Genomic DNA, 17,501 nt, shown 5'->3' on the forward strand with positions numbered 1-17,501 from the left:
CTGGTATTTCTTTGACATTAACATCTCTTTATGTCTAATATCTCATAGGTGTGTTAGCCGTCCTTCTCATGCTTCCACAATCGCAAATTCATGTTTTACTTGCCCATTTTGTTTAGTTTACTAATTTGTGGGTCTCCTTCAGTGTAGCCAAAGGCGACCTCATCTCACTAGTTATTTCAGTAAAGTCTCAAATGTGCCAACAACTTAGGTTGTGGAGACTCAGATATCTCCTTTGGTCCAGTGCAGCCTCTCCTTTCCACTTCTGTTCTCTCTTTGTTTATTTTTGTGGCTGATGTTGAGTATTTTACAGTGGAGATAATTCGCCTTCTTATACAGGGGGTAGTTGCATCCTTTCCGGGTGGAGTTGCCTTTGCTGGGTTGGGAACAGTGGTGAGGACCCTCTTCTGCTACCTCTTTAGTATTTGGTTGCCTTATGATTATGTTCCGCTGTTGTTATATCTGATACTCACTATGGCAACCCTCTTGTTTACCCAGTATTGACTCTTCTCAACCCTTTACTCTGTGTAATTGAAGTTAACCCCCTTTTCTCAGTTGTGAGTACATTCATTTTACGATTTTCCCAACTTTAATCGTTCCCTCTGGGTAGATAGTAGAAATGGAAGATGAAAACAAAATCTTGTTAGTCTGTTTCTTCAGCGTCTTTTTAGTGGATTACTTTCCTCTTTTGGTTTACTGGCAGCCAAGGGCACCTTGTATCTTTGTTCTGACCCACTCAAAAGTTAACTCCACTATCTCTATCAGTTGTTTTATTTTTTTGTGCTAAATAGTGTATTTAATCTTTAGCTCTGCACTATGTATTACTTGACCTTGTAGGACCAGATGCAGCCTACTTTCAAGGGCTTAGTGCACTCTTTATTGTCATTTTACGTCGTTTTCCCTCCTGAGTTTGTGGTTTTCGTTTTGCTCTTTTGTAGGCCCCTGTTGTAACATGTTGAGGATCCAACTCCAGGCTCACTCATCCAACATTCCACAGCATCATCACGCACCAACATTCCACACCACAATCACACTGGCTGAGCAGCAGGTATGACAGCCTCCATATAATCCTCTCTGTAGACGCTTCACCAATCCGCGCTGGACTTGCAGATCCCACATAAACACAAACATATATCCTTACATGTCCCCTACATGGTGAAGGCAAGAGACCCAAGTTATGGGGATTGCAGGGCCATAATGCAGGCACTTGAGGTGCAGAGGGGTCCCCAACCCTGTAGGGGGTCCGCATTCTTCCGGCGGGCCCATTCGGACCAAGGCCAATGAATATCTGTGAGATATGGGAGACTCGGGGGCCCCTCATCACATTTCCCACCGGCGGGGCACATCATTTTGCATTATTCCACTGGGGAGGTGGTCTGGCTTTCTTGAGAGAGCTGATAGGACCACAGGTAAAAAGACCGGTGCCGAAGGACTGTAATCCCACTGCAGTTCTCACCAGTGACCAACAGCATGGCTTGAGAGGCAGCAAATACTCCCTCAGGATGGCGGACATGCATGAGTGTCCACCTGATAAGAGAGTAACGCTTTAATGACGGCACAGCCAAGGGAGACATGGAGCGCCTGAACTTGTGTACCTGGCTGAGGAGCTAGCTGGAGGAAAAAAACTGAAAAATGGTCACGGTGGGAAATGTTTTGAAGGAATGCAGTGAAAGTTCATCCCAGCAGAGCTAATCCTGACACAAATGGATTTCATGCATGTGGTTGAAGAGCTAGGGTTGTTGATGAGTAACTTCGCTGATCACACAGGAAGACATCCTCTTTGATGGTCTGTTGAAGCGTGCTTTGGCATAAATGAGGTGGCACTTCAACCTGGCACGGGTTCATCCATCTTGCGAGGAGCTACGGAAAGCGCCTTTCATGTCCATATAAATCACTGCAGCTATACTTGAATCAAAACACCAGCGCGCTTTATTGGAGCAACAATGCATTGAACATCTGTGCCACAACTACTTGGGTTAAATGTTATGTCTTCCGTGCCATTGAATATGACGACAGAACCGAGTAAAGCCTGGTTTCCACATGTCTTGGAAAATTAACTTTAATTTACAATAAACTTTGCAGCCCCGTATTTAATTGCAATAGATATGCACATCTGTTTGCTGACATCCTCTGTGCATTGGAAACGGAATGGGAGAGTTTTGGGTGTTTATTTTGATTTTACTTGTTAGTTTCTTCTGTATTTGATTTAACTGTTATCAGTTTTTTGGGCTGCATTGCTAACAAGTGTTTTTAGGCGGGTTCTAGGAAAGCTGAATACAGGTACAGCGAATTAAACAAATGAAATGCTGAATACAGGTACAGCGAATTAAACAAATGAAATGCTGAATACAGGAACAGCGAATTAAACAAATGAAATGCTGAATACAGGTACAGCGAATTGAACAAATGAAATGCTGAATACAGGAACAGCGAATTAAACAAATGAAATGCTGAATACAGGAACAGCGAATTAAACAAATGAAATGCTGAATACAGGTACAGCGAATTGAACAAATGAAATGCTGAATACAGGTACAGCGAATTAAACAAATGAAATGCTGAATACAGGTACAGCGAATTAAACAAATGAAATGCTGAATACAGGAACAGCGAATGGAACAAATGAAATGCTGAATACAGGAACAGCGAATTAAACAAATGAAATGCTGAATACAGGTACAGCGAATTGAACAAATGAAATGCTGAATACAGGTACAGCGAATTGAACAAATGAAATGCTGAATACAGGTACAGCGAATTGAACAAATTAAAGGCTAAAATCAATAACATTTATCAGCGATACGGTGGAATATAAGTCTTTTAGGGGCGTTAGTGTAATCTCCATGTATTTCATGATACTAACAGCAGAAGGATGAAAGGCGGATGCAAAAAGGAACCTATGCAGATGAACCTTTCGCTATTTTAAATATTATATTTATCCTCCAAAAAGAAGTGAAAACGTAATTAACACCATAGATGCAAATTCGTCCAGAGCTTTCTCTGCCAGAAGCGTTACTACTGCCAATCTAAAATAAGTTATAACGTCACCATTTCTTCTCGAATAATTATACGTTGCCACCTATTCGCTTTACTCCAGGTGCAAGTACAGCTCCAACAATCACTTTGACACATTGGATCACCTTTCTGAACCTTGCATACGGCCCCAAAACCTACCCTCCATAGTAGGCCTCTCTGTAAGCCCGAGATCAACAGGGAAAGTAACTTCTTCTCGTGCTTCCAAAAGCGCTTCGGGTCCTTGTAATATGGTAGTGCTTCAATACAAAACAATAAAATACAATAAATAAACTGTTCGCTAGATAAGGGCTTATATGAAAAATTAAGGCACTTTGGGGCATATCAGCAAGGGCTGGCGATAATTATCGCTCAGCGCTCTTAGCGCGAGGATAATTATCGCTGGGCGACTCTGAATTTTATCGCGGAGATAGCGTGCAACGCTTATCTCCAAAGCGATAAAATTCAGAGCGCAATCTGCCAACTGTGCGATTATCGCTGGAAATCCAGCGATAATCGCACAACTTTTGGCGATAGCTTGCGGATAGGGCTACACATACTTAGCCATGATATCCACCTTAGATAGGATATCATGGCTAAGTCAGTTTCAAAGCAGGCGTAAGGCGTAAGGAAAGTATCGATAACAGAGGTTATCGCTACTTTTCTTGTCGCTATGCTTCTTTGTGTGAGGCTTGATAACAGGAGAAATGTCGCTTAGCAGCATTTCACCCGTTATCCTGGGGAGGAAAGCCCACTTTGCCCTTGCTGATATGCCCCCTACAGTGCTGGATCACTGCTAAACATATTTTTTAGAGAAACCCACACAAAAATGTAAGCAATATTCTATTAGGAAGAGTATTTTGGCTGGTCTGAGTTAAAGATCGTTTTGGTTTACTAGGCCTTAATTCTTTTTTTTATTTAGTTATTTTTGCTCTTTTTAATTTCACCTGCAGAGGAAGCCAGCCATCTGTCTGACAGTTATTTTTTTCGAGTTTGAGAGAAGGGCTTACTCAGTTCTACTGCCCAATTATAGCAGGATGGTGGAACATATCGCTAAGGGCCTGTGAGAAATAGGGTTACTGATTGGTGTGAAACCCTACTCAAGCAGCAACCACAATCCTTGTCAGGTTGAAACACAAGCAAAACCTCAAACTAACCTGTGCTTAACACTCTGGTTGCTCGTCACAGAAGCAGTCAGGCATAACTTAGAGGAAATGTGTAAAGTATTTATGCAGCACACAAACAGTAATAAAGTGACAAAGCAACACAAAATGTAATAATATTTAAACTATTTTACACCAAAATGAGAAAAATCCAATTAGTAGAGCCAGAGATATGCAATTTTAAAGGTTTGGGTAAAAATAGTGCTGAAAAGCACAAAGCCCCAACTGTGGTTGTTGCTCAGGACCGGGACAACGTCACAAGTTCAGCCCGACTGCATGGGAGTGCGGGCTGGATACAGGGACCAAGTTAGTTCATAGAAATGTATCTTAAATCCTAGTTGCAGAGAGTTGAGCTGCGCAGCAGCAGTCTCGAGAAGCAATGCGAGGTGTGTATCGAAAATGCGACGTACTGTGGTGGTTCAGATGAGGTGCACGGGTTGTAATGCGGGCTTGCGTTGAGGCTCCATTGGTTCCGATTGGAGACTGTAAGGTCCGCATTGAGGATGTGTCATGCAGTGGCGGTTCCGATAAGCTGTGCAGGCTGCGATGCGGATTTACGTCAAGTCTGTGTTGCGCTGCATTGATTCCGAAGAGGCGCTGTGAAGTGCTGCTTTGGGTTTGAGTCGCTCTGCGTCGGTCTGATGAGACAACAGCTGGTCTGGCAGAGCATGGTTAGCCACACTTATAATGGTCCCAGGACTGGAAGCGGACCACTTGGGAGGGGAGGGGGGGGTTATGACTCACTGCAGGCAGAGTCCAGGTGCAGGGTTCAAGATGAGCCAAGAGAGGATGTGGCCTTTAAAAAAAAAGTGGGCTCTCCCCTAGCCCTTTGTGCCCAGTACCTGCCTGGAGAGAGTGAGAAGCCAGTATTCATAACTCCACCTTGGTGCGGTTGGGTGTTTTCGACTCCTCTTCCAACCCTCTCTTATAGATTGTTCCACATTTGCTTCTGAGGAGGGCCCTGTGGAGAAAATGCCCCACCTTTGATTGTTTTCCTGTTAGGAGCTTACTAGCTTCTTCCCTCTTTTAAAGCACCCCCTTCCCTTGGTAGGACAGTATCATGGTGACATTCCCTGTCTTTTATTGAAGAGGCAAGATTGTGAACGTTTCATGGTATTCTAACACTGTATTGACCCTGAGAATTGGGCAAGCTGGCTCGCTTACCTTCCAAGACTGGCTGCTGCCCTGCCGGAGGAGCCAGCACCTGCTCGGTGTCAAGCTTCTCTGGCTACTGGGTTTGAAATTCATACATTGGTGTTATGTAGCTAATCTAATTCTGAACTACTGGATAACATATATGTTAGTGGCCCGTTATCTTTCAAGAGCCAATAATCATAAGGATGTTAATGCATGGAACTGATACGTTGCACAGTGAAAAGTAGAAAACTGCCTCTGTTCTGACTGTGAATTATAATGTTTTCTGTACATTTAGGAAAATGGCAATTCAAGTTCTCCAGAGATTTCGGATTTTGGTTTGAATGTTTCCGCAATCAACAAACGTGGTGGAGGAGACAGCAACACTCATCCTCGAAGGGTTAGTAGAACCATATTTTATATAACCACCTTATGTAGGTGGCCTTTTTGATGCATCTGAAACCGTTGTAGTGATCTGCAGATGTCTACAAAACTGTGTTATACATAAAGGGCAAGAAGTACAAAGTTTAGGAATTGAGTTTTCCTAGTTACGATTCTTACTAAACTGCAATTAGGGAATCGCAATTCCTAACATTAGAAATATTTGTACTTCTAAATTGTGATTCCTAGTGGAACGCACATTAACCTACCTCATCAATATTAATGAGATAGATCATAGTTTGGGCCTCATTAGGAATGATAGCCATCACAGGGATGGTGGCCAGCTGGGGTGGCCATGTCTGTGATTGCTTTTAAACAAAGTTATCTTTTTGCTTTAAAAAAAAATGTTTTAAATGTAGCCTGGCTTCCTTAAAGGAAAATGGGATGTGTTTTAAAAAAAAAAGAAAATGAGACATTTACGTTACATTTTTTAAGATTATGCAGTGGTCTGTGGTAAAATTGGTTTACACCTAATTTGGCATATTCAATTTACTTATAAGTCCCCTATACAGGGGTATATCATATACCCAAGGCCTATAAATTAACAGCCCAATTGTTCACACCTGTTCAACTGTGTGGCCTGACAACATTGACAACAGGAACAATACTTTAGCTGAAAGTAAATTCAGCTGATCTTGCTTTGATAATTTCATTGGACATGCCATGTACCTTCTGAGGCCTGGAAAGTTTCCAAGTGGGCATCTGGGAGGAAATAAATCATTCATTTCCATTATATTTAGATGGAATGAAGGTCTTGATAGCAAGTTCTTAATACACCTCCCGAAGGCTAGGCGTTCAGGAGGTTAGGTTCTCAATACTCCCTAAGTCTTAAAGGAGGCTATTGTAAGTTTAGTTATCATTAAACAAGACACATTTGCTGTCTGATCTAATATATTTACATGTTTTTACTTCAGAAAACATTTGTTTTGTGAGTGTATAAGCAATGCAAGTGGATAAAATACAATCTCCTTTTTCAAATATAGGAGGGTATCTCTTTACAGTGTTTGATAAACAGTAATCTGAATCGTAACAATAATTTAGAAACTAACATGAACCAGAGTGGCAACAAGGCACCAGAATAATGTGTATTCTATTAAAAAAAATATTTGAATTACTTTTTAAAAAGGAAACCAATACAGATAGTCTTTCTTCCTGTTACAGGGCCAGCAGTTCATATGTCATATAAAATTAAACAGACATGTCGCCACACACAGGAAAGACGTCGTAGTCCCACAGCAACAGACTCGGGCTTGTAGATCGGGTGCAAGGCAGCATATATCACCTCTACATATCTTCACTCTCTCAGATCAGAAGATGAGGCATTCCCTCCTTCCACTCACACATGTGTTGGTTAATATCACAGTAGTTTCTCCATGGTCCCAAGATCCTAACACCCCATTCCCCCTACAGACGTACTTTTCAGCAGACATGTACCAGTTCGTGTCTGATTTCCATTTCTCTACCTTGCGGAGGTCTGCCGCTTCCTAGTGGGGGGCTATGTTGCCTCCCACAATTTATTTTATTATTTTATTTTATATTCTTATATAGCGCAAGAATCGACCCCTTACGGGGTATCTCCGCGCTTTGCTCGCAATGTGGCATGGCAGATGTTACCAGAGGTTGTGGTTTTCAGCTAACAGATGATTATTTATTCTTCCAGGAATAAGCAGGTTTTTAACTTTTTCCTGAAGGAGGAGTGGTTAGAGGTTTGTCTTAGGTCGGGAGGAAGGTTATTCCAAAGACTAGGCCCTACCAGAGAGAAGGCTCTGCCACCTTGTCTGGTTTTTTTTACCAGAGGAATTTTTATCAGCAATTGATTGCTTGACCGTAGTGCTCTGTCAGTTTTGTAGAGGGGCAACTTTTGGGTCAAATAACTGGGGGCTTTCCCGAACAGGCATTTATGAACCATGCAACAGAATCAGACCGAAATGACATTGAAGTTTTGTCTTTTTGGGGGGAGTTTCATCAGTCCAAATACCTAACAGGAGGAGATGTGCATGATCTCTTACAATTTCTTTCCACCTTAGTCAGACAGCATCTGCCCGCCCCTCATGAAGGATTGTTATCTGGAGTAAGCAAAAGATAATGGGAGAAGGTTCCCACCTGACCGCATCTCCAGAGACCGATCAGAATCTGTTCTACTAAATTTAACTCTCTGGATTTTTGTATTGTAAATTCTACGGAGAATCTTAATTTGGACCAGCCTGACCCTTGCACCGAATGCCACCTCTCTTGGGCATTGAAGGACCTTTTCCCAATCCATATCCTGCACACACCCTTGTCACTGACTGTTTTTCCTAAGGTTTCTGATTGTATCCAGCAGTATTATTAATGATTTTTTTGTAAGTGAAGGATATCACTTTTTTATATAATAGTTCTAAGAAGAACCTGTGTTCAAGCAGGGAGGTGTCTTCAAGGAGAACTCTGACAATCCACCCCTCACCCCACCTCCAGTGCCCTCTGGGACATAGCCTACCTGTGCACGTCTCAGTTGCAGATATCAAACTATTGCACTGTCTGACAGATAATTTAACTCCTTTAAGATGTTCGCAGGGTACCATTTAGTCTGATCCCAGACATTTCCGAGCATACTGATACCTATGAGATCCTATTTTCTAAATCCTTGTCTAACATCTAGCCCCGTCTAGATACAGGTTTGCAGCTTTTTACTTTTTACCACTACTGAAGTCATGTGTATCCCTGAGCCCTCTTTTAATGTCAAAGACAGACATGGAATCCCAGAGCTCAATGCATGTGTTTCATGAGAAAGGATTCATCTTGGAACAGAAACGACCATTAGTTTGCTACATAAATTGAGCTTCCCAATAGCATTTACCAGCATCAGACAATGTAATGTTGCTATATTAAATAGTGTAAGTCACTCTTGAGATTGAGATCCATGAAGCTCCCCATCCCTCTGTAACAGGGGAGTTAAGCACCAAAGGGCTTAAAGTATTCCTCTGGGACTCCATGTGGTTTGAAGGAGATAAAGGAACGCTGGAAGTCATACAGGGCCACCTGGCAAAGGACAGAAAGGGAATGCTTTCTCCAGTGCAATTCATTCCCTCAAAACCAATTTGATTCCTTGAATAGGTTGAGGTCAAAGGATTTCTTTGTATCATGGTTGATATAGATGCCAAGCTTTTTAAGGTCCCTTTTGATTAATAGCAACTGGATAGCTGAACTCTGTACCTGGGCACTAACCAGTTAGTGAGTATTGTTCTGGTAATCCCATATCCTGAGTATTGTCTAAAGATCAGAAAAGTCTGTTATAGTTTATGTAAGAAAATGTATTATTATTTGGGGTGGGTGGTCACCCAGCTCAATTAATCATAACATTGTCTCGACAGGGTGAACCCTAAAAGTTACTACATTGACTTGAGCTCAATACCCTGATAGATATGGCACAGCGCAGACTGGTTTTCTCAAGGAGCTTCTCTGAGTTACTTCTGAGGCTTCTAGAACCACAGGGACAGCACTTAGGGGCCAGGTCTCACTCCATCAGAGGCCAGAAGCACGGTCCAGTTGGTACTGGTCTGCTGGCCACTTCAAGAAAAAGGTCTCTTGCAGTTTGCTGTGTCCCTATATTCGCATAGTTGATCAGTCGATTAACCCTTGCAGTCCACTTCTTTGTCCTGGGTACACGATGGAACAGGTTCAGTCCTACAGGGCCCCTCTAAGGTCACACATAGCACATACAGTCCTCTTTCTTCGGTACGTCTTGAAAGTGTTAGGAGGTTTCCTTGGGGTGCCACATTTATGGTTTGGCACTAGCTCGGGATAGGGATGACTTGTGTCTCCTCCCTAACCAATGGTGTAAAAATTCCTAGGGATAACCACACCCACTTTATCAGCAGTTCTGCTACAATCAAACCCGGAGCGTGCCTTACTCCTAAAATCCAAGATGTGAAAACCCTTTCTACCTTGCACAAAATCTTTGTGCCCACCCAGAGGTGTGCCCAGCGAAATCAGTAGCACCATATTTTGTAGTCACTCAAAACTGGTTCTAGAGTAGTTTCCCTCAATCAATCAATCAATCATGACATTTGTATAGCGCGCTACTCACCCGGAAGGGTCTCAAGGCGCTGGGGGAGAGGGGTACGTTACTGCTCGAACAGCCAGGTCTCGAATTGTTTCCTGAAGGAGAGATGGTCCTGGGTCAGCCGAAGGTGGATGGAGAGGGAGTTCCAAGTCTTGGCTGCCAGGTAGGAGAAGGATCTTCCTCCGGCGGTGGCTCTGCGGATGCGTGGTACGGCGGTGAGGGCAAGGCTGGTCGATCGTAGCTGGCGGGTGGGCGTGTAGAAGGTCAGGCGGTCGTTGAGGTACTTGGGGCCCAGGTTGTGGAGAGCCTTGTGTGCGTGGGTGAGGAGCCTGAACGTGATCCTCTTGCTGACGGGGACCCAGTGCAGGTCTCTCAGGAGGCCGGAGATTGGCTGTGTCGGGGGATGTCCAGGATGAGTCGTGCGGAGGCATTCTGGATGCGTTGGAGTCTTTTCTGAAGTTTGGCTGTGGTTCCGGCGTAGAGGGTGTTCCCGTAGTCCAGTCGGCTGGTGACGAGTGCCTGTGTGATGGTCTTCCTGGTCTCGGTGGGGATCCATCGGAAGATCTTACGGAGCATTCGCAGGGTGTTGAAGCACGATGAGGAGAAGGCGTTGACTTGTCTGGTCATCGAGAGGGAGGAGTGCAGGATGAAGCCCAGGTTGCGTGCGTGGTCCGTTGGCTTGGGAGTGGTGCCCAGGGCAGGGGGCCACCAGGAGTTGTCCCAGGCGGAAGGCGATGATCCCAGGATGAGGACTTCCGTCTTGTCTGAGTTCAGTTTCAGGCGGCTGTTCTTCATCCACTTGGCGACGTCTATCATCCCTTCGTGTAGGCTGGTTCTGGCGGTGGCGGGGTCGTTGGTGAGGGAGAGGATCAGCTGGGTATCGTCAGCGTAGGAGATGATGTTGAAGTTGTGTTGGCGTGCGATGGCTGCGAGGGGGCTCATGTAGACGTTGAAGAGGGTTGGGCTGAGTGATGATCCTTGTGGTACACCGCAAATGAATTTGGTGGCCTCGGATCTGAACGGGGGGAGGCGGACTCTCTGGGTTCTTCCGGCGAAGAACAAGATGATCCACTCCAGTGCCTTCTCTTGGATTCCGATGTTGCTGAGGCGCTGTACTAGGGTGCGGTGGCAGACAGTGTCGAACGCTGCGGAGAGGTCCAGGAGGATGAGGGCTGCTGTTTCCCCGTTGTCGAGCAGGGATCTGATGTCATCTGTGGCTGCGATCAGGGCGGTCTCGGTGCTGTGGTTGGCTCGGAAACCGGACTGCGAGGGGTCGAGGGATCCATTCGTCTCGAGGAAGGCGGCGAGCTGTCTGTTGACGGTCTTCTCGATGACTTTGGCAGGAAAAGGGAGGAGCGAGATGGGGCGGAAGTTCTTGAGGTCGGTGGGGTCCGCTGTTGGTTTCTTTAGGAGGGCGCTGAGCTCGGCGTGCTTCCAGCTCTCCGGGAAGGTGGCGGTGTGGAAGGATGTGTTGATGATGTCCCGCAGTTGGGGTGCGATGATGGAGTCGGCCTTGTTGAAGACGTGGTGAGGGCAGGGGTCGGTTGGTGATCCGGAGTGGATGGTGTTCATCGTGCGGGTGGTGTCTTCGGTGCTGACCGGGGTCCAGTTGCAGAGGGTGGTGGTGGGGGGCGTTGGTTCGGCGGTTGGGTGCGTGGTTGGTGCGCCGAAGCTGTTGTGTATGTCGGCGATCTTGCGATGGAAGAACGAGGCGAGAGAGTCGCAGAGGTCTTGCGAGGGAGTGATGTCGTTGTTTCCAGCGCTGGGGTTGGAGAGCTCTTTGACGATGCTGAAGTGTTCCTTGCTGTCGTGGGCGTTGTTGTTCAGTCGTTCTTTGAATGCTGTCTTCTTGGTGGTGCGGATCAGCTGGTGGTGCTTGCGGGTGGCGTGCTTGAGGGCGGTCATGTTGTCTGGGGTCTGGTAGTGGCGCCAGGCTTTCTCGAGGGTGCGGCAGTTCTTCTTGGAGTCCTTGAGTTCGTCGGTGAACCAGGGGGCTTTCTTGTTGCCGGGCCTGCTGGGAGGGTTCTTTAGTGGTGCGAGGTCGTCGGCGCAGGTGGTCAGCCACTGTGTGAGGTTGCTGGCTGCTTCGTTGGGGTCCGTAGTGCTGGCGGGAGGGTTCTGGCGGAGGGAGGTGCTGAGCTGGTCGGCGGTGATCTTGCTCCAGCGAGGAGCCTGTTGTGGGTGGTGGTGGGTCAAGTTTCTCCTGAAGGTGAAGTGGACGCAGCTGTGATCAGTCAAGTGAAGTCCGGTGGAGTGGCTGAAGGAGATGTGCTTGCTGGAGGAGAAGATGGGGTCAAGCGTGTGGCCGGCGTAGTGGGTGGGGGTGTTCACCAGTTGCTTGAGTCCGAGGTTGGCGAGGTTGTCCAGCAGGGTGGTGGTGTTGCTGTCCTTGTTGTTCTCCAGGTGGAAGTTGAGGTCCCCTAGGAGGATGTAGTCCGAGGAGGCGAGGGCATGCGGGCTGATGAAGTCTGCGATGGCTTCGCTGAATTGTGTGCGTGGTCCCGGGGGTCTGTAGATGAGGGTGCCTCTGAGGGTCGTCTTGGGGTCAGTGTTTATCTGGAAGTGGAGGTGTTCGGCGGCGGTGAAGGTGTCGTTGGAGTTGGTTGAGATGCGGATGGTGTTCTTGTGTACGATGGCGATGCCTCCTCCAGTCTGGTTGACGCGGTCCCTCCGGGTGATCTTGTATCAGTCCGGGATGGCGATGGCGATGTCTGGTGCTGAGGAGGCGTTCATCCAGGTTTCCGTGAGGAAGGCGACGTCTGGAGATGTAGTGTCGAGCAGGTTCCAGAGTTCCACGGCGTGTCTGTGGACGGAGCGTGTGTTGAGCAGGATGCACTTGAGGTGGTTGCTGCTGGTGCTCGGCTTGGCGGGAGCGGTGCAGGTCCGGAGGCAGGTGAACTTGCAGGCTTGGCAGGTGAAGGGTCCGTGGGTGCGTTTCGGGGTGGCTCGGTAGCAGGCGGGGTTCCGGCCGGCGTTGAGTGCATTGAGGGTGGCGGCTTCGTAAGTCCGTCGTGTGGGCTGGTATCTTCGGGGGCCAGGGGGTCTGGCGCTGGGCGCGGTCCAGGCGCGGACGGGCGTACACGGGCTTGCCTTTGGCGCACAATCGGCGCACCCGCTGCGCGCGTACGCCGTGTGGCCTCCATATGAGGGGCTGAGGGAGGGAGGAGCAGCTGGGAGGCGGGAGCGGGGTGTCGAATGGGAGCGTCGGGGGGGGTGGGGCCGCAGGGAGCAGCGGCGGGAAACAAGGGCGAGGCGGGGGGCACAGAGGCAAGGGGGAGCGAGGGGAAAGACCAATTCACAACAACAAATAAAAAGAAAAAGAAAACAAAAATGGGAACAGAAGGCAAGAGGGGAACGAAGGGAAACTAATGAAACAAAACAGGGGGAAAAAACGGCGAACTCACAGCGGGGTAAAAACGGCGAACTCGCAGGCACAGGGAGGACGAGAAATGCAGGAGGAAACCAGCGGGCAGAGCACAGCACACGGCACGAGGAGGACCACGCGGTGGCTAGGGGGCCGACCTACCTGGTGACAGGGTCAACGGTCGCTCCCTTTACCACCGTGCGGCCTCCACATGAGGGGCTGAGGGAGGGAGGAGCAGCTGGGAGGCGGGAGCGGGGTGGCGAATGGGAGCGTCGGGGGGCGGGGCCGCAGGGAGTAGCGGCGGGAAACGAGGGCGAGGCGGGGGGCACAGAGGCAAGGGGGAGCGAGGGGAAAGACCAATTCACAACAACAAATAAAAAGAAAAAGAATACAAAAATGGGAACAGAAGGCAAGAGGGGAACGAGGGGATACTAATGAAACAAAACAGGGGTAAAAAACGGCGAACTCACAGCGGTGTAAAAACGGCGAACTCACAGGCACAGGGAGGACGAGAAATGCGGGAGGAAACCAGCGGGCAGAGCGCAGCACACGGCACGAGGAGGACCACGCGGTGGGTAGGGGGGCGACCTACCTGGTGACAGGGTCAACGGTCGCTCCCTTTACCACCGTGCGACCTCCATATGAGGGGCTGAGGGAAGGAGGAGCAGCTGGGAGGCGGGAGCGGGGTGGCGAATGGGAGCGGCGGGGGGCGGGCCGCAGGGAGCATCGGCGGAAACAAGGGCTAGGCGGGGGACACAGAGGCAAGGGGGAGCGAGGAGAAAGACCAATTCACAACAACAAATAAAAAGAAAAAGAAAACAAAAATGGGAACAGAAGGCAAGAGGGGAACGAGGGGATACTAATGAAACAAAACGGGTAAGAAACGGCGAACTCACAGCGGGGTAAAAACGGCAAACTCACAGGCACAGGGAGGACGAGAAATGCAGGAGGAAACCAGCGGGCAGAGCGCAGCACAGGCACGAGGAGGACCACGCGGTGGCTAGGGGGGGGCGACCTACCTGGTGACAGGGTCCCTCCCTCTGGGTTTGGCTGGGGAAACAAAGGTTTGCCTTCCCCAGGACTCCCCTTACATTTAAAGGGAAGGCCCTCGGCAAGTTAATGAAGTTCCTGAGTTTACCCTAATTGGACTTCCTGCAAGGGGAAGAAAAACCCCTAATCAAATCCAGACCATTGCCTCTGCTCTGGATGCAGTTTTAACACCTCATTAAGGTAAAGCGCTGGCAGATCAGCTGTCAGTATCTAATGCTAATAAGCCTACTGTAGGTTCAGGCAGGTATAAAGTAATTTTCGAAAAGTTACTTTGTCTAAATATTTATTAAAAAAATAGATTTTACCATTACATTGGATTTTAATAAGTATTAAAAATATTATTTGAATGACTTTTGTAGCACTTTCATGTTGAAAGGTACAGATTAAAGTTTATATTCTGCATACTGACTTTTTTCTAGGATTCAGCTACATCCCTGTCAGTGAAAAAAGCTATTAGGGATTAGTCACTGGAGGAGCACGGCAACTTTAATTTTGTACATATTACACTTTAAAATATCAGTTACCCTACCTTGTAGGTAACAAGGTGCACTTATGGGTAACTTATTAACATTTAAGAGCAGAGTTTGCTGCCTGTAAGTCAGACTACTGAGGTTCTTCCTGAACCCATGTTTTCCAGGCCTACCCTATGAATGGCACAATAGGGGCTGCAGTAAACGAATGGCATTTAACTGGCAGGCTCTAGGTGGATTTGCTACACTATATACTAGACACTCCTAGGCAAATTAAGTTTATCTGGATAAGACAATTTAATCTTGTTTAAAAGCAGAGCACAGGAACTTTACTCCTGACTGGTACGGTTAAAGTGCACAGAGTTTTAAGGCTGAATCTTTCCATAGTAAGTATTCACCCTCCAGTGCAAGGAGCTTGCACTCCACTTCTGTGGCCTTAGATCGTCTTAACGTTTTTCAGTGCCGAAGATATAGAGATCACCTTGCCCTAATCATAGTCATGTATGGCTTCCTCAGGTCGCCACATTCCCAACTAACCCCTCATTTTCTAGGGAGTAGTTGCTAGTGACCCAATTTGACAGTCACTCTTTTCTCTTGCCATGTGTTCAATCTCCATTCAGAGAAAGTAGAGGATCTAGGGCTATCTCTGCTCAAAGAAGGAAGTAGCCCAAGGTCCCTCCTGTTAAATATCTGATATCAGAAAATCTATGCAGGTGAACTGGTAGAATGTATTGAGGGCCCCAGAATAATGTGAATACTGCCTAATGCCCGAAGGTATATGTGCTGTACGTTCATCAAACCCTGCATTGAGGTAAAGCATTGCAAGTGTGAATCTCTAGTGCAGAGTCTAGTATATGATCATTCAATCCCCGCCAACATCACAGGGTTTAAATCCCCTTCAGCTGCCAGCAAATCCAGACCTCCAAGGGTGATGCCATCAGTAGTGAGAGCTGCCAAAGGTTCCCTGCCCGCTGCTTGCAGTGGATCTAGCAACTGTGTCTAGCACACTCTGTTTGATGCAGGCTCTCTGCCGTTAGCGCTCTCAGCACTTCAGGCCTATACATGACTTCACTGGTACACCCATCAGCGACTGCCTCTTTTCCTCGGATCATGCTACACAGACATGCCTCAAATTTGTAGTACCAGGTCAATCCTTTTTGGCCCGTATGGACAGAATTAACACATGATTTTGAGGGGTTAATTTTTAATTGGGCCAGGGGCATCTTTAAAGCCTGGCCATTTTGCCAGCAGGCAGACTAGGCCTCTCTAATATGTATCCTTGATGCACCTAAATGTATATGTTTGGAGGCGTTGATCCAATGCAAAAGAAGTTTATTTAGGGAAGCTTTTAGCACATTGCCATTTTGCAGTAGTCTCACTTGGTCCTAAATACTGCCTAGCCACAAATCCTCAAACAAAAGGGCGTAATGTGCCCAAAGAGTTCCTGATAATAGGAGAGTGAGTTATCAACTCATTTCACTTGCTTAATCCTGGCTAGTGAAAACCACAGACAAAAACATTTTCACCTTTGGCATTTTTGGGATCAAAACCTTTTGGGTTGTAATAGAGGGGTAAGAGATCAGACTTTGCAGTCATTTAGAGGAATAGAACCCTGCAAAAACCATGGGGAAAAAAAACAAATTACATTCCTTACACCTGCCAGGAAGTCACAAACGGATTTAAACGCACTTGCATTGTGGCTTTCGACGCCACTGTGTCTCACAATTGAAGTCAGTGGAGTCACAGTCTCAGGTTCGTTGTAGGTCAAAAACTCAGACCTGATTCGGTGGCTAATCAATGGCTAAACGGCTTCTCCCATGTCTATTGCCTCAGACAGCCTCTCGGTCCGAGTGCAAGTGCATTTAAAGCTTCTGAGAGGCAAAGAGACGAATACCTCTACATTCTGGATTGGCTAAAAGCCGCCAATCATCAGCCTCGCAGGCCCTTATGATAAAAACACGACCCAGCTTTGTTCCATAATAAAATCTGCACCAGTTTTACATTGGACAATTGAAGACTTCGGGTTTTAAAGAAATGTGCTGTTTGGTCCTGAGGAGAACCCCACAATGAAGAGGGATCGAAATGCGTCGACCGGGCGTTGTTGATTCCCAAACAAACATCTTGTTTAGAAGTGATTCCTTCTGTGCATTAATGTCAAGTTGTTATTGTTCAAATTTGAAGTTGTTTTCATTTTTCTGTTTATGCACAGATAGGAGGAGTCTGAATTAGATGTTGTTTGGTGTGGCACCTTGGTCTATTAAAGTGACAAAGATGGTATGAGGCCAAGGTTGTGTGTCTGAGAAGTGTGCATGTGTGGTGTGATACCAGTGTTGTTTGTGGGTGATTGACTTGGTGCGAATGAATCCGTTGAGAAAAGTCTAGATTGTTGAGCTTTATGTTTGTGTTGTTTTTCGTGAAGAATTGTGGTCGTGTTGTTGGAACTTGTGTACATAATTGGTGAGCTGTGAAATCACAAAAAATGACTTTAATGATATAGTAAAACATTTTTGGAAAATAAAATGTATTAAATATTTCCGGCTGTCAGTGATAAGTGGTCATGCGCCGTGGTAAAACTCGAGTGTAGAAAGAATTATCACTATTGGCATTTTCATTGTTTTGGTGTTGAATGGGCTTAGCCTTACTGATTAGAGCCACACCTATTGTTGTTCTGCCATAGCAATTAAGACATTTATTGAAAGTAGCAAGCCTCGTGTTTAAAATAAATAAATAAACATATACACATAAAGGAGGATTCTAGGCAGCTATCTTTATCCATTGAGCTGATGAATTGTCATTCCAATTATGCTCCCTCTCAACAATATTGAACA

General features: G+C 46.7%; 1 protein-coding gene across 1 annotated transcript in view; it reads left to right on the forward strand.

Moving 5' to 3' along the window:
- The window catches only part of KATNAL2 (katanin catalytic subunit A1 like 2), a 291,910-nt gene that overhangs the window by 69,543 nt on the left and 204,866 nt on the right, over window positions 1–17,501 (forward strand). Inside the window, exon 6 of the mRNA XM_078677255.1 lies at window positions 5,605–5,706. Within this exon, the coding sequence (XP_078533381.1) occupies window positions 5,605–5,706 (102 nt within the window). The remainder of the gene's footprint in view (window positions 1–5,604; window positions 5,707–17,501) is intronic.

Source organism: Lissotriton helveticus, chromosome 2_1, assembly GCF_964261635.1.
Source record: "Lissotriton helveticus chromosome 2_1, aLisHel1.1, whole genome shotgun sequence".
In the NCBI taxonomy this organism is placed as follows: Eukaryota; Metazoa; Chordata; class Amphibia; order Caudata; family Salamandridae; genus Lissotriton; species Lissotriton helveticus.